The sequence below is a fragment of the Carcharhinus amblyrhynchos genome, chromosome 5, assembly GCF_965287045.1.
Source record: "Carcharhinus amblyrhynchos chromosome 5, sCarAmb.v2.hapA, whole genome shotgun sequence".
In the NCBI taxonomy this organism is placed as follows: domain Eukaryota; kingdom Metazoa; phylum Chordata; class Chondrichthyes; order Carcharhiniformes; family Carcharhinidae; genus Carcharhinus; species Carcharhinus amblyrhynchos.
This window is the reverse complement of record NC_137328.1, coordinates 84,378,723-84,397,073: the sequence shown is the minus strand read 5'-3', so window position 1 is coordinate 84,397,073 and position 18,351 is coordinate 84,378,723. Positions and strand designations below refer to the sequence as shown.

Here is an 18,351-nt window from a genome sequence, read left to right as displayed (position 1 = left end):
CCAGGTGTATCTAAAAGTAAGCAGCCAGCCTGGTGAAGCAACACACTTGACAAATAGCTGAAGTACAGGTAAAACAATGCCACAACAAGCAAATTCTAACAAACTTTTACAATCCCCATTCAGATCACGAATAGAGATGGACAATCTTCCTTTTGCCCAGACTAACATACAAATTAAAAAACTGACATTAATTGATATTCAAATGTCTGACTGGGATATTAGAGATTCACCATGTATGTATTTTAATGCAAATCACAGGAGCAGAACCTGCAGGGAGCAAGGCAGAAAGATCTGAAAGTCACCACTCACTGTACAGAAATAAGAACATAAGAAATAGGAGCAGGAGTAGGCCAACTAGCCCTTCGAGCCTGCCCCGCCATTCAATAAGATCATGGCTGATCTGTCGTGGCTCAGTTCCACATTCCCGCCCTCTCCCCAAAACCCTTAATCCCCTCTCTTATCAAAAACCCATCAACCCGCATCTTAAAAATATTTAGCGAGGTAGCCTCCACCACTTCAACGGGCAGAGAATTCCAGAGATTCACCACCCTTTGAGTGAAGAAGTTCCTCCTCAACTCTGTTCTAAACCGCCCCCCCTTTATCTTGAGGCTGTGCCCCCTAGTCCTGCTATCCTTTCTGAGCGGGAAGAGTCTCTCCACCTCTATCCTATCCATCCCATTCATCATCTTATACGTCTCAATGAGATCTCCCCTCATTCTTCTAAACTCTAACAAGTACAAGCCTAATTTATTCAGCCTCTCCTCATAGCTCAACCCCCTCAACTCCGGCATCAGCCTAGTAAACCTCCTCTGCACTCCCTCCAAGGCCAAAATATCCTTGCGTAAGTACGGTGCCCAAAACTGCACACAGTACTCCAGCTGCGGCCTCACCAATGCCCTATACAGCCGCAGCAAGATCTCCCTACTTTTATATTCAATCCCCCTCGCGATGAAGGCCAGCATCCCATTCGCCTTCCTGACCACCTGCTGCACCTGCAAGCTGGGTTTTTGCGACTCATGCACAAGGACCCCAAGGTCCCTCTGCACCGTCGCCCGCTGCAGTTTTTCGCCACGTAAGTAAGAGTCCTTCCTACCATTATTCCTACCAAAGTGGACCACCTCGCACTTGCCAACATTAAATTCCATTTGCCATTTCCTGGCCCATTCGCCCAGCCTATCTAGATCCTTCTGTAGACTCTCCCCACCCTCCGCACAATTTGCCTTTCCACCAATTTTGGTGTCATCAGCAAATTTCGACACCCTACACTCGGTTCCCTCCTCCAGATCATCTATATAAATGGTAAATAGCTGAGGCCCCAGCACCTACCCCTGGGGCACTCTACTAGTCACCATCCGCCAATCCAAACAGCAGCCAATGACCCCCACTCTCTGCCTCCTATTTGACAACCAGTCCTCTATCCACGCTAACACCCTACCCCCAACTCCATGCCCCCTGACCTTCTGCAATAACCTCTTGTGAGGTACCTTGTCAAACGCCTTCTGAAAATCGAGAAAGACCACATCCACCGGCTCTCCTCTATCCACCGCCCTAGACACATCCTCATAGAACTCCAGTAAATTTGTCAAACACGACTTCCCTTTAACGAAACCGTGCTGCGTCTGCTCTATCAAGCAGTTCCCCTCAAGATGCCTCGCTATTTCCTCCTTGATGACGGATTCTAACATTTTACCTACAACAGACGTTAAACTAACAGGCCTATAATTCCCCGCCTTTTGCCTGGCACCCTTCTTAAACAACGGCGTAACATTAGCCGTTTTCCAATCTTCCGGCACTTCCCCGGAATCCAGCGACGTCTGGAAAATAACCACCAAGGCATCCACTATCACCTCCGCCATTTCTTTCAGAACCCTCGGATGCATTCCATCCGGTCCTGGGGACTTGTCCACAATCAGCCCCCTCCAGTCTGTCGAGCACCACCTCTCTAGTAACAGCAATGTCATCGAGACCCTCCAGTCCTACCACCTTTCCATCTCTAACATCCGGCAAATTATTCACGTCCTCCTCTGTGAAGACCGAAACAAAAAAGTTATTCAAGACCTCAGCCATATCCCCATCCCCTACCACTAAGTCCCCCTTCTCATCCTCTAAGGGACCAACGTTCACCCTAGCCAGCCTCTTCCTTTTTATATATTTATAAAAACTCTTGCTATCCTTTTTTACATTAAGTGCTAGCCCAGCTTCATAGTTTCTCCTACCCTTCTTTATCAAGAGAAATCGCTACGTCTTCTGCAGCTAATTCACGTTACAGTTACAAAAGGTACAGGATTCATGCTTCAGATTCCTCAAGGTGAAACCATTTTACACTGACAGCAACAGCAGAGTTGGAGGGAATAATCACCTGATAGTTTTCTCAGAGTTCAGTCCTTTATGTTGTGTGGATTTGCTTGGTGTGTGCTGAGCCAAAGACTGAATATTACGAGATGAGTATGCTTCCACTCATTCACAGGAGGTTCTGAATTGAATCTTTATTTGGGCTTTTGATAAGATGAAAGTTAAAATTAATATTATTAACAGCAGTCTCTGACCATAAGAGGCAACAGCGAGCAGATCACTGAACCCTGCACATGGTGCCACGCGCCCTGTATGTATATGCTTTTGTTGTGAATTCACTTGGATGCGAGTTTCTTTCACTTTCAAGCAAGACAAAAGGATTGTGAACATGTTACAAGAAAAATGACAGCCAGACACTAACAAGCAGTGTACCTACTAACTAGATCTCACATCAGGACTTGCAGGAGACAGCCACTCCGGAGAGTCCGTAACAGGGCAGAGCAGTGCTACTGTTAGCTCTGTACAGAGTGCCAAGTCCTCCAGTAAACAGCCTACAATGAATAAACTAAAATCAGGAAAATAACAATGTAAAGATTTCTTGAGGTATGATTTTGTTAATTGTGATGTGGAGATGTCAGCGTTGGACAGGGATAAGCACAGTCAGAAGTCTCACAACACCAGGTTAAAAACCAGCAAGTTTATTTGGTAGCACAAGCCACAAGCTTCCGGAGCACTGCACCTTCATCAGGTGAGTGGGAGTTCGGTTCACAAACAGGGCATATAAAGACACAAACTCAATATACAAGATAATGGTTGGAATGCAAGTTTTTACAGGTAATCAAGTCTTAAAGGTACAGACAATGTGAGTGGAGAGAGAGTTAAGCACAAGTTAAAGAGCTGTGTATTGTCTCCAGACAGGACAGTATATGAGATTTTGTAAGCCCAGGCAAGTCGTGGGGGTTACAGATAGTGTGGCATGAACCAAAATCCCGGCTGATGCAGTCCTTATGTGTGCGGAACTTGGCTATCAGATTCTGCTCAGTGAAAACTGTCCTGGTTGGAAACAATACACATCTCTTTAACCTCTGCTTAACCCTCTTTCCACTCACATTGTCTGTAACTTTAAGACTTGATTACCTGTAAAGACTCGCATTCCAACCATTATCTTGTAAATTGAGTTGTGTTTTTATATGCCCTGTTTGTGAACACAACTCCCACTCACCTGATGAGCAACAGTCCAAAAGCTTGTGGCTTGTGCTGCCAAATTAACCTGTTGGACTTTAACCTAGTGTTGTGAGACTTCTTACTTTGTTAACTGTAGCATTGAACGGTTGTTAAGTGCAAATAAAAAGCCAAAACTACTAGATGTTCCCCACACTGTTATGGCACATGGAATTAAACAGAATAGTAAGGAATTGTCAATAGACAGACAAGTCTAATTCAGTCACATCTGGCTGCACTGTCAACAGTTTCTGCTGCTACTTTCAAGACAAGTTTCAGATTTTGAAAAAGAGGTTGGTGAAAAATCCCTTTGAGTTTCAGACTCCAGAGTCACTCATCAACTTACAGCTGACTCCAAATGAGGAAACTAAGCTGCTGCATTGACAGTGACAGCATGTTCAAAACATGCCACAAATCCATGATCTTACCAGCATTTGAGATTAGCATCTCCCAGAAGTAACCAGTGCTGAGTAAAACACTCATTTTGTCACTATTGCTCTTTGCGATGACATGTGCGAGGTGGGTTTTCTGTTCTCACAAAGATGAAGATTACACAAAGAAACTGGCTGAACTCTGCATCTGATATGTGCATTGCCCTCTCATTCTGTGAACTTGATTGGGCTAAGATTGTGAGGACCAAGCAGGTTCACCTGTCACACTGAAGGAAAGCGAACATGGCATGGGTCCCGAAGGTCGGCCAGTTAGCAAAAGTGGATTCCAGGGAAATAAATTTGAAAAACACTTTTAGAACATAGCATATAGAGAACATGTTATAGGAATACTGGAAATAATATTTAGTTGTTTGAAAAAGAAGGCAACCAGAACAAGAATTACATATTTTGAACCTTTGAACAGTTTAATTTACCTGCAGATTGTGGTGTCTCCGCAATGAAGAGTGCAACATTTCGCAGGCAAAATAGATGCTCCACTATTACCAGAATTTAGGGAGGCCAGATATCTGGCTTTAGGCCGGACAGTCCGGCTTTTGATTACACTGTCCTCCGTCTGGCGCCACCTCGAGCCAGACGTTAATTTGTCTTTTTTTGGGTCTGACTAAAAAACTTATATAAATTACCTCAGATATACTTAAAACAGTGGGAACTGAAAGCTATAACAACAGTTAAAGCATTTTTATTATATGTAGTTGCCATTGTCAACACTGCTGATGAGCCACAGTTTACGAGTCACGTCAACACATCTGAGAGGATCAGTCTGCAGTGCAGAGTGGTTGACTTTTTTGTTCTTGTTTCAAGCCCTTAAAGAAATGCCAAAAAGGACAATATTTAACCATGAATGGGCCAAAGCATTTGGATTTATTGCTAAAAGCAGAAAAGATGACTTTCATGTTATTTGTACACTATGCCGTTGTGATGTGGAGATTGGCAATAAGGGAAAAAGTGCAGCTGAACGACATGCCACCACAGATAAACATGAAGTTACCACTCATACTGCTGGTACGTCATCATTGTCATCATTTTCCTCCCCAGCTCGATCAACTCAAGATGACAAACTCTTGACTGCAGAACTGTGTAGTGTGTCATGCTGTGAAGCATCATCAGTCATACAGAAGTGTTGATTGTGGAGTAAAAGTTGACAAAGAAATATACAGTGATCATTGATAGTGAAAGGTGTAACATATGGGAAAACTAAAGCAAAAGCTCTGTGAAAATATTCTGGTACTGTATTCTGTACAAAAGCATGTGGAGTATATCAAAGAACATGGCTTGCCCTTTTCAGTCGTAACTGATGCTTCAAACAAAGGTGCAACAAAGTGTTTCCCAATACTTCTGAGATACTTTCATTTTGAGAAGGGAGTGCAACATGTGTTACTTGACTTTTACAGCGATAACAATGAACCGTCAGAGGACATAACAAATCAGCTACTGGTTAAATGAGAGACGTCAGGTCTGGATCTGAATAAAGTGTCTGCATACACTGCTGACAATGCAAGTGTAAACTATGGAAAACACAACAGTGTTCATCAAAAACTGAAAATGGCTCAAAAGAACATAATTGCTGCAAATTGTCTGGCCCATATTTTGTACAATGTAACAAGATTTATTACAGGAAAACTGGAAATCGATGTTGAAAATATTGTGCTTAAACTGTACAACCATTTCAGCATCTCAGCTCAAAGAACAGCACAGTTAAAGGAATTCTGTGAATTTGTGGATGTTGGTTATTGTGATCTGTTATGGCATGTTGTAACTAGATGGCTCTCTCTTTTGCCATCTATTGACAGAATATTTAAGCGCTGGGAAGTCCTAAAAAGTTATCTTCAGAGTCTAGATGAAGAGGAGTGCCCCAAAGTACTGTGGAAGTGCTTTGGAGATGAAGGAAATGCTTGTAAATCATCAGAGATCTGTTTCTTCTTTCTCAGTCACACTCTTAAATTGTTCTCATACACTATTGAAGCACTAGAAGCCAAGTCATTCAGCATAATTTCAGTATTTAAGCCAATGGCTGAACTGAAAAGCAAACTTGAGAGAAGAGTAAAGGACTGTTTTTTTGGGTTTGCAGTGAACACCAAGCTTAGCCAGCTTACCCCTGATGTGTCTAAGAAATGTGAAGCAGACTTCATTGTTTTCTATGAAAGAGTGACAAAGTACTTCAGTGATGGTATAACTTCTCTGAAAACAGCTTTCATAACAAAATGTCACATTTGAGCTGAACAAGTGCCATACCTTTTGGAGAATTCTGTGATGCAGTCAAGGCCTGTAACCTTCAAGATATTGATATGAATGAATTATATGAAGAGTATGGGATTGTGGAGGCAATTATCAATACTCCTGAGTTGGTAGATAGCCACGGTGAAGAACGTTATCTCAAGCTATTCAGTAAATTTGAGGTCTGTTTTACAAACCTGAAGAAGGTGAGTGTTTATATCTTCTCTATTCCATTCAGCAATGCTCACACAGAATGAGTTTTTTCAATGATGACCTCAGCTTGGAGAAACAAGAGAAACCATCTGCAAGTGGATTCAGTCAAAGCAGAGCTCCAAATATGTAACAACTTCTCAAAAGAGTGCCCAGCCATGTATAAAAAACTCCTGGAGATGGCAAATAAAGGGCAGAAATACAAAAAGTTGACATCCACACCTGGCAGTCCATGATAGGCCTAAGTAGGCGACTTCCTTTAGTTTGTGAAGTTAATTTGGTTAGCATATCTGCTTCAGCAGGATTAAAAATGAATATTCATTTCCTCCAGTTCTTTACTTATACTGTATGAATGCCTGCATGTAATATGCAGAATGATGAATCACTGAATAGGAAACAGGGCTCAGTTGGAAAATCACTGATTAATGAGGAAATAGTCAGGTCTTTGCTGGATTTATATAGGCAAAAAAGAGTATCATGTTAGAATTTTTGTTCAATAAAATAAGTAAAGTGCTCACTTGTTTGCATTTGTTGTTTTTGCAATATGGTTTAAATTTTATAAAAAAATAAATATTTTTGAAATGCACTATATAGTAACCTATGACCATGTATGCAATGCCCTCCTTTTTGGGAATCTGGAAATGGCCACCCTACCAGCATTGTGCGCGATCATCTCATCATTAGGTTAGACAATTCAATCTGGGCCAAGTGCCTGAGCAATTTGCTCCTAAATCTAGTTGTGTGACCATCAGCATTACAATGAGAGCTTTTGAGATGCCACAGCAATTATGTATCAACAAGGAAAAATGTTCCCAAAACCTTCTTAAATGACATATCATTGGGAAATTAAAATTTCTGTTTGTTATTTTTAATTGTTTAATGTATTAAATGTATTTGAATAATAATACTCCTTTTAAACAAAAGCAGATTTATCATTTAAATATATATTTGCATTTTCCCTTCACTCAAAGGGTGGTGAATCTCTGGAATTCTCTGCCCGTTGAAGTGGTGGAGGCTACCTCGCTAAATATTTTTAAGATGCAGGTCGATGGGTTTTTGATAAGAGAGGGGATTAAGGGTTATGGGGAGAGGGCGGGAATGCGGAACTGAGCCATGACAGATCAGCCATGATCTTATTGAATGGCGGGGCAGGCTCGAAGGGCTAGTTGGCCTACTCCTGCTCCTATTTCTTATGTTCTTATGTTCTTATATTCAATAGGATTATTTTACAAACCTGTTCATAGAATGGCTTAAGAAAGTTAGTGTTAATTGAAATCACATCCTACAATGCTTGCTTTTAAACAAAGTTAATCTTTAGATAAAATTTGAATGCATTACATGGAAGCTGAAAGGGAAGAGAGTTACAAGTGGACCTTGGCATTCAGCCAGTCACTTAAACCATAATTTCTCTTATACATTATATATTTCTATGTACTTAAATTTGGAAACTATCAGCAATTTAAACCATTTACAGCTCTCTAGGATGGTTTTTGATAGGGTTAATAATCACACAAGTTTAAAAATCACATAAGCTGCTATGAGATAAAACAGGAGTCTTTATAAAAGTCTTCACAGATAAGCATCAAGGCCTTTAGTCAGAGAATTCATTAAGTCAGACAACTGGATATGGAAGGAAGAATGATATACCCAGACACAAACTGGAGTATCAATGATAACTTGTAACAATGATGAATTAGATCAGCTCACATGATTAAGTTTTCACGCTGATTGGATATTATAATTAAGCAGGTGTGTAATGATTGTGATTGATTTTAATATCTGTACCTTACGATGTAACCCCAATAAAAACTATGAATGGGTAGAGATCACTCCTATACCTTAATTGGTATATGCTAATAACTTGTAATCACATTTGAAACTATAACTGCTTGTGTATTGTTGAATTCTGGCTGGCTAGTTACAGGTTCTCTAACCTGTGACTTTCCAGTGTCCTCACTATACACCTTGAATTAAAAATAGCTGCTTAAGAGAACTCTGTGACTTGGTCCAGTTACTCGAAAAGTACAAGTTTGTGATCTATTAAAAGGCTGAACATCAAAACCCACAACAATTTTGGAAACGGTATCAGTAAATCTCACATTTGTATTTATAGTGTTTCATCACTTGGAAATGTATTCAAGTTGAATAAACTAAATTACAGATCATCAGTCTTTTGGTGGCATTAGTATAGGGCAGATTTTGAACAAGAAAACACCTGATATCCTTCTCACCTAGAATCAAGATAGGTTACACTGAGACAAGCTGTCACAAAGGTCATCTCAAGTTGTTTGATAACAAAAGTTTGATTACAGGTTCTTGCAAAGCAATGTTTCAGTCAGCCACTGAGTACCCTGAATCTCCATAGCATTGTTAATTTTGTAACCACCTGTAGATCTCAAAAACTACCAAATTACAGCAGGTGTAAAAGGAGTAACCAGGTAGCGGGGGGGGGGTCATCATAAAAACTATAAATTACCCAATAACAGAAATGGTATTGATGAAAATAATTTATTGAATGATTTCATGACAAGCAGTGGGAGGGGCCACAACCTGAGTGAAACACATTCCAAGTGAGAATAATCGAGAATTTGGATCAAAGTGAAAATTTAGCTGACTCAGTGAGTGTTAACTATGAATCACCTGAAAGCCATTACTCAGAGTAGGACCTCAATTGGTGTTAATTATGTAGAAGGAGACTAATCTAGAGAGTAACCCATCTCAGCTCTATATAATAAAGGGGCTGGTTCAAGCATACAATTGAAAAGTGATGTATGAGCAGTGAGAGAGGTAACATCCTGAGTGAGTATATGCAGGTATTGATACCCACAGTGTGATAGGAAAGGGCAGAGTCTACAACATAAAAGGCAGAATATACAAACATAAAAAAAGCAGGAAATAGGAAAAAGGCAGGGAAAAAGTTAGAAAGGCAAAATTAATGGCTCTTTACTTAAATGCACATACTATTTGGCACAAAATAATTGAATTAATGGCACAAATTGAGGTTATAGAGTATGATCTTAGAACCATTACAGAGATGTGGTTACAATGGGGCCGAGGCTGGAAACTAAATATTCAGGATATGTGACTTTTCATAATAGGAAGGAAGGAAAAGATGGAGGGGTAGCTTTGTTAATGAGATAGAATAAGTATGATAGCAAAAAATGACCTTGGATCAGAAGATGTAGAAACCATATAGTTGGAGGTAAGAAATAATAAATAGAATATGATATTGATGGGGGTACGCTACTGCAGCCACACTCCTAACAACAGTAGCTATACTATAGGGCATAGAATAAATAAGGAGATAATGAGGGTATGTAAAAATAGTAGGCAGTATCTTAATCATGCGTGACTTTAATCCTCTTGTGATTGGGAAAATCAGATTGACAAAGGTAACCACCAGGTAGAATTCATAGAATGCATTTGAGACAGGTTCCTGGAATAATGTGTTGTGGACTCAACCAGGGGTCATACTATTTTGGATTTGGTAGTGTAATGGTTCTGGTTTAATAAACAAACAATCTGAATAAAAGATCCCCTGGAAAACAGTGGCCATTATAAAATTTAGCATTCAGTTTGAGTGAGAAACTTGGGTCAGAAACAACTGTTTCAAACCTAAAGGGTATTTACAAAGGAATAAGGGCAGAGTTGGCTGGAGAGGACTAGGAAAGGAATTTAGCAGAAAAGACAGTTGATTAGCAATGGCAGACATTGATGAAAATAGTTTATGGCTTGCAACAAATAAATATCCTAAAAAGGAAGAAGGATTCTTGGAAGGGGATGAATTAACCATGGTTAATCAAGGAAGTTAAGGATAGTATTAAATGGAAGGAAAAATACAAAGTGGCAAAGATACCAGTAAAGTTTTAAAAACCAACACTTGATCAAAAAAAGATAAATTGAGGGTAAACCATCAAGTAATATAAAAACAAACAGTAAGTGCTTTTTTAAATATATTTAAAAAAAAAGAAAAACCAAAGTGAACATACATTCATGAGGAGGTAGTGGTACTATCACTGGATGAGTATTCCAATGACCCTGGGTAATGATAAGGCAGATAATGAAATTTGTATTGGAAATCCATGAATCATTGCTGATTGTTGTTAAAAAACCTATTGGGTTCACTAATCTTCAGGGAAGGAAATCTGCTGTTTTACCTGGTCTGGCCTACATGTGACTCTTAAATAGATACTGCATGTCTATCTTCAAGTTAGAAGACTAAAGGCAAATCCCCTGGACCTAATCAGTTTTATCCTTGGATATTAAAGGAAGTAGCTATAGACATAGTGGGTGCACTAGTAGTAATTTTCCAAGAATCTTTAAATTGTGAACCAGTTCCGGATGACTGGAAAACTGACAATGGAACACTCTTGTTCAAAAAGGGTGGGTGATGAAAAACAGATAATTATAGGCCAGTTAGCTTAACATCTGTCATTGGGAAAATTTTGAGTCCATTATGAAGGTTACAATAGCAGAGCATTTAGAAATGCCTAATATAATCAAGCAGAGCCAGCAGGGCTTCATGAAGGGGAAGGTGCTAATGAGCAGAATGGATAAAAGGGAACCAGAAGATTAATATACTTGGATGTCTAAAAAGCATTTAATAAGGTATTGCATAAAAAGAGCCCATAGTATTCAGGGCTGTATATCAGCATGGTTAGAGGATTGGCTGCTAACTGATAGAAGACAGAGTTGAGGTAAAAGGATTTTCAGGATGGCAACCTGTAATTAGTGGAGTGCCATAGGGATCAGTGCTGGGGGCAACATTATTTACAATATATATTAATGACTTGGACAAATGAAGTGAATGAACTATTGACAAATTTGTGGATGACATAAAAATATGTGGGAAGGCAAGTGCTCGGGATAACAGTCTACAGACGGATATAGGCAAGTTAAGTGAGTGGACAAACTCTTGGCAGATGGAATAGAATGTAGCAGAATGTGAAGTTATGCATCCTGATAGGAAGAAAAAAAGCCGAATATTATTTAATTGGAGAAAGACTGCAGCATAAATGATTTGAGGGGGCCCCGTCCATAAATCACAAAGCTAACATGGAAAGATAGAGAAGGCAAATGGAATGTTGGTCTTTATATCAAACGGAATGACTATAAACATGGGGAAGTCTTGTTGAAACTGTACAAATTACTACTAATGGCACCTGGAATACTGTGAACAGTTTTGGTCCCATTATCTGAGGAAAGAAATACTGGCATTTGAAGCAATCCAAAGAAGGTATACCAAACTGACCCTGGGAATGGAGGGATTTTCTTATGTGGAGAGGGTGAGTAGGTTGGGCCTGTGTTCCTTGGAGTTTAGAAGAATGAAAGATGACCTTATTGAGAACATACAAGATAGTCAAGGGGTTTGACCCGGTAGTTGCCGAGAGATTGTTTCCCCTTGTGGGAGAGGTCTAGGACCAGAAGGCACAATCTCAGTAAAGAGGTCGCCCATTTAAGACCAAGAGGAGGAGGAAGTTCTTCTGAGTGCTGAATCTAGAATGCTTTACTGCAGAGAACATAAGAAATAGAAGTGGGATTAGGTCATTAGGCCCTTCAAACATGCCCTGTCACTCAATATGATCACAGCTGGATCATTATTGTGTTCCAGGCTGAGAGAACTTTTTTTATTCAATAAGGAAATCAAGGTAATGGCAATTAGGTGGGAAACTGTGGTTAAGCCTCATCATACCAGATTAGCCAGGATCTCATTAAATGGAGAAGCAGACTCAATGGGCTGAATGGCCCATGTCTTGTGCTGTTAACATCTAAGATAAACAATAAAGATGTATAGATTAAGTAAAGAATTGAGAATGGTTTGTAAATTTAAAGTTAACAATCTCATACCAGAAAATACTACGCATTCAATTCTCCCACTCTTCCACCATATCATGGATCTTCTATTCTATCCTTGCCTCTGTACTTGCTTAAAACCAGTTACATTTGAAACCTCTAATTCTCTCTTCTCTTATCTGCCAAGTATATCCACCATTTTCTGTTTTCATTTCAGATTTCAAGTATCCACAATATTTTGCTTTATAACTCACTGGCTTAGTTGCTATAAATCGGTAGTCAGGTACTCAACTATTCAATAGTTACATAATTAAATGATCCTTCATAAAACAAACTGTAAAAAATTGAATTGGGGATAGTTCAGATTATAAATAAGTCACATTATAATAAAAATATCAATGTATATAAAAAGAAAATTATTTAATTTACTAAATATGAATTTTGCAAGTGGAAATGACAAATTTTCTCCTGAAATTAAGTGACCTCTGCCAGGCCTCACCTCAGCTTGTATTAAATCATTTTGTACATTAGCATTTACATGCATATGTTAATTGAATGGAACTGCTGCAACTATTACTAAAAGGGAAAACATGTAACAGTTATGTGCATGTTTTTGTTTTTATAGTGAAGTTGTATCTTCAGTGGAGAATTCAGAAAATAATGTTTAGCTAATCCACACTTCACTGCTAGTTATATTTTCTCTTTTCCCATTGGTTTGCTATTACATGACATACACTGGTGGTGATGAAAATTTTCTGTGATGTAGAAAAGCCATATAATCGTAAATATCAGCTTAGGCTCAGAACTCAATGCAAACATGTTACTGCATTTTAGAAACACTGAATCAGAGAAACCTACAACACAAAGGAGGGGCTTATTTGATCAGTGACAGGGCTGACTCTTTGAAAGAGTAAGTCCCACATCTCCACTTTTTGTCCTGGTATGCCCAACATTAGATGTTGAGTACATTACATCTCCTAGGGGAGATTAGGGGATTTTCACATTAACTTCATTGCACTGTTAATGTAAGCCTACTTGTGACACTAATAAACTAACCTTTAAATCAATTACCACTAGTTATTGACCAGTTTGTAGAAGGAATTTTTGCCTATTTGTTCTATCAGAACTTCATTATCTTGATCTCTATTCCGTCACCCCTTCAACTTCAAGAACAATTCTAACTTTTTCAACCTCTCCCTGTAGCACAGAAGGAAGCCCATTGGGCTTTTGGTGACTGGAGTAAAGAGAGTTTTTTTTAAAGAAAAATATGTTTTCATGCATGAGTGTACAGACAAAGCCTTAGTTTAATGTTCAAGGCATCATCTTTGGATGAAATAATGTAGCACTCCCTCAGTACTTCACTGAATCAGCCTGGAACTGAATTTGGGGGCTTGAACTCACAACCCCCTGATTCAGAGCTGAAAGTGTTACCAGCAAGTGAAAGCTGACAATGCAGTAAACATTCATTTAAATAAACAAACATCAAACATATTATAAAGCTCTTTATGCAAAGTAAGTGGCAATGAAAGGCACTAACCCACAAACTGTACTGCTCCTTTTTGTTTGTTTAAACTTTTGTTTGTCTTCGCCAAGTGCTGCACATTTTTCCTCAACTGTTGTCCACAAAGTTTTTCAGTAAAAATGTAGAGTTCTTCTGCAATATTCAGTAAGTATGCATCATTAATAAATTCCAATACTTTAGTACCCTCCACAAGTGTACGTAAAGCATACAAATCTTGTTTCATCATTGTACACACCACGGGAATCATGTTTTCAAACCCATGAGCCACTTTGTCAAAACTGATCTCGTCGATGGTGGTCAAGATATTACTCTGCAGCAGATCTTGCACAGATTTGCACTGGATACTTTGATATTTGGTTAGAACTTCAGTTTCTGGGTACAAAAATAGAAGCTGCTGAAGACATTGTGCTTTGAATTGAACATTTGGAAGTGTGTTATTCATTCCTTGACAATTTTGAAGTTTATCAACCAAAAACCTGCGAAGATGTAACCTCACATCATCCCACACAGACAGGGCATCAAGAGAATCATTGAACTCGATGGAATGAACTGAAGTAGTAGAAGGAACATGAAATGAAGCTCCACATGAATTCAATGGAAATACAACACCGCACTCAGCAGAGAGGTCCAGGAGTAGCTGCATGATCATTTCTTCTGGGCATTCTTCTGTCTTCAGAAAGTGAAGCTTGTAATAAAGAAAACAAGAGACAAGAATAAATACTCACAGATAGCTACATAACTGACATCAGTAGTAACCAGTTACTGTTTCTTCTTGACAGTTATAATGATGATATCTATATCAGGAACCAGAGCCTCACGGCACAAGATAGATATTGCACCTCAGGCAACTTTAGGAATATTATTAAGTACGATGGGAATACTCTTTATACACAAGCTTCCAAAATCTTTTCTAGCTATAAATTTGCAGCTTGTTTACAGCAAAAAGCAAAGAATAAATTTTGCATTATTTACTCATATGGTATTTTGAAATAAAATTCCTACTCCTTGACCTTGAAGCTATCTTGGACTGCAGAGTAAGGAGTTCACACAAGGGACTTAAATTCTTTTGTGTGCTTTTTTTTCTATATTTTTGACTGGACTTCCTCAAAGCAGTCATTAGTACATTCACTTCATATGCTTTCTGTGGGAAAGCTATTTTCTCACCTTTTTTGGGTAACAAATCTTTCTCTTTGCCCTCTGGGTGTCTTGTCCAGAAGACTCAGAGAATGAATAGGCAGTGTAAATACAGGTTAACAGTTGTTGCTCTGAGCCAATGTGCATGACCAGAATCTTAGGTGAGCTTCCCACTGATTTTTCCTCCCTCTCTATAGGGAAATGATCGATTTAGTTCAGCGTCACCACAATTGCAAGAATAGACAATATAGTGCATTGGGAAATCATGAGCATGCTGTGACTACTATTTTAATTTATTAGCCTATGTTAATGTATATGCTGGGCCACGAATGTATACGCCTCTACATTGAGTTTAGTGATGGTCCTTATGGATGAGTTGCCTCCTTGCACTTATTTTCCAGAGTTATAAACAAAAGATGTCTATCTGGGCAAGCTATCAGAAGGTCGTAGAAAGCCGTAAAACTTACTGGTGTATGAGTCAGTTTGCCTGATTTGCCCGCCTTTCCTTAACTCACTTTCAAAACGAAGTTGCCAAACAAGACTGCAGAAAGAGCAGAGGGGGTTGGGTATACTTAAGATTTCTCGACTCTCAATGTGCACTGCGTGCCATTCTGGATAAGACAATGCTTTTACCCATATTAGGGCCTATTACCGGTTTGAAGCCCTCTCTCCAAGATATTCTACACAAGTTGTACTCAGGAAACCAACCCTTGGGATTATCTACAAGAAAGTAAGCAACTCACCCAAATGCAAGTACACATAATCCCACAATCACCAGTCGCTGCCATGCCTGACCAAGATAAACTAGATCCTCTCCTACCCAAAAACACTTGTGGTTCAATGATATATGGGCAATAAATGATATTACACGGTTATTAGGAAAGAGCAAAGAGCTAATTGGCTAGCTCTTTCAAAGATCCTGTACAGCACAATGAGCTGAATGGCCTACTTCTATCTTGTAAATTCCAAGAATTAACTATTAAAGAGAGTAGCCTACATGATGATCATGTCTAGCAATCAAACATTCCAGTAGTTTGATTTGATTTATTATTGTCATATGTATTAGGATACAGTGAAAAGTATTGTTTCTTGCACGCAGTACAGACAAAACATACCATTCATAGGGAATTTTCCCATTCATTGGGAAAAGAAAGGGCACAGAATATAGTATTGCAGTTACAGATGGGGTGAAAAGAGATCAATTAGGATATGATAGGACCATTCAGAAGTCTGATGGCAGCAGGGAAGAAACAATAATAATAATATTTAGAAAGAGGAGGAATATTAGGCAGACAGAAGAAAAACAATATTATATACGTGACTTTTTTTTATTCATTCGTGGGACATGGGCATCACTGGCTGGCCAGCATTTATTGCCCATCCCTATAGTTGCTCTTAAGAAGGTGGGAGTGAGCTGCCTTCTTGAATCGCTGCAGTTCATGTTCTGTGGGTTGACACATAATGCCATTAGGGAGGGAATTCCAGGATTTTGACCCAGCAACTGTACACCAATATATTTCCAAGTCAGGATGGTGAATCAGGTCTAACTTATTTTTCATTAAGAGCACTTTGCTGTTATCTCTAACTCACAATTTGATATTACTGCATCTCTGTCCACCTGACTACTAAGCACACTATTTCAAACAATCAAAACTCATAAAAGATGTGTAGATTTGTCAGGCTGAATTTTTACTCCCACATGGAGTCAAGGACAGAGGCAAGTGGGTACATAAAGTTGCACCCTGTCCTTTCTACTGACATCACCCCCACACTTCGACCATTTTCCCAGGGGTGGCACTGGAGGCAAAAGGGTTGCCCTTCTGCAAAAGATAGGTAGTCAATTAAGGCAAGTCAACAGCTAATTAAGGCAATTTAACAGAGGCTGACTGGAAAATTCCAGTGAACCTGTGGGCCTCTCACTGTGTCAAGAATAGGTCGCACTGCCTTCCTCGCCTGCCTAACCACAGCTAAGGCCAAAGATCACCATGTGGGGGGCTTTCCTCTCTATTACGATGGCCCACAACTGTGGCCATTTCTTAACAGAAAAATGTTAGTGTTTCAAGGGTACCTCAAGTCAGAAGCAATCTTTCTCATCTTAATCAGCAGGCTGCAGCTCCTTCTGCTCTATTGGCCTTCCAGTTTTCAGAGCCCATCTGCCATGTTTAATTTGATGACAAGCACATCTTCTGGACACTAAATGACCAATTCAGGAAAAATCACTGCTGTTTGACAGCTTCCTATGTGGTGTAAGATAAGGACCTCCTATTTGATCCCAACATCAGGGTCCCAACACTAAATCAAAAATCCTGCTCCTCGTTCTACATTGTTTTGTTCTGTCATTTTTGCAACAGAAATAAATAAAAACCTTTTGAAGGAAAGTAAACATAAATTCAAGATGAATTTAAAGTGTTGCATGAATATTGAGGTCCTTTTTCAAGGTTGAAAACAACAATTTTGCAAATTAGTAACAAATAAGTTGCTAGCAAATTTTTCACTATGTTTCAACATTTAAAAGATAAGTCATTTACCACTGCTTTGAGAAAGCTTGTCAACTGGTCACACGGAGTCGTGAATGGTTTGACACAAGAAATATTGTAACTGCTTAACCGCTGTAGGCAATCACCAGTGTTTTGCAATTTTTCTCCAATGCACATCTTACTAAGGTCTGATTGTAGTTCCCTCATAGTTTGTTCAATGCTGAAAGACAAGAATGGAGACATATAAGAAACAAATTAAATCAAACGTCTTTGATGTAACAAAACCATGCAAAAGGGATGACAATTTAAATACAGATATTTTGTACAGGCAATAATGAAGTGAATTTTGTTTTAATCTTTTCTCTTTTCATAAACTTAGTATAGGTGAGGGAATCCGTTTGCCTTGTTAAGTTTACCCTTTCATAGGAACCTATGATTACTCCTTCACAGTATCGAACAGCTTCTTGACTAATTCTTATATTTTAAATTTCACTATTCAATTGGGAAACCATTCCCAGATGTCTGTTAAATTTTGTATTGAAAAAATCCTTCCTCCAACATCATAACTCCACTGACAATTTTTTAAAGATTCATTATACTCTAACACCACCTGACAATTTTTTTTTATGATCCACGGTAGGATTCCTGTCACAGTTTTTCTCCAGTTAGATTAATAACATTTTATTGTGTAAATGCCATTTATGAAAAACAGTAGAGAAATGCACCGGCATGATGTCACACACCCCTGGGGACAGCATTCCGTTGGGCCAGAAGATATGGCATTGAGCTTTTAATAATCTTTGGGTTGATTTTGGGGGATGCTTACGTCATTGGCACAAACCCTGTTATGGCCCACTCCCGAGATTTAGCAGCCATAACAGGATTTGTGCCTACGGAGAACAGACCCACTAAAACTCACTCATTGTTATGGTTGCAGCAGACTTTACTAGAGATCAAGTCAGGTTCCCAGGGTGGAACTTGGCTTGATAGACCCTAACTTTAACTGTTTGTTTAAAAACATGAAGGGTGGCTAATG

At 39.1% G+C, this 18,351-nt stretch overlaps 1 protein-coding gene across 7 annotated transcripts in view; it reads right to left on the bottom strand.

Moving 5' to 3' along the window:
* The window catches only part of kiaa0825 (KIAA0825 ortholog), a 424,011-nt gene that overhangs the window by 334,081 nt on the left and 71,579 nt on the right, over positions 1-18,351 (bottom strand). For all 7 annotated transcript variants that reach the window (XR_013886683.1, XM_080189117.1, XM_080189112.1 and 4 more), the window contains exons 3-4: positions 17,367-17,535; positions 13,720-14,389 (exon numbers count right to left, since the gene is read on the bottom strand). Coding sequence is in view for 6 of the 7 variants with exons in the window: in XM_080189117.1 (XP_080045243.1) it covers positions 13,720-14,389; positions 17,367-17,535 (839 nt within the window). In the remaining variant the exon portion in view is untranslated. The remainder of the gene's footprint in view (positions 1-13,719; positions 14,390-17,366; positions 17,536-18,351) is intronic.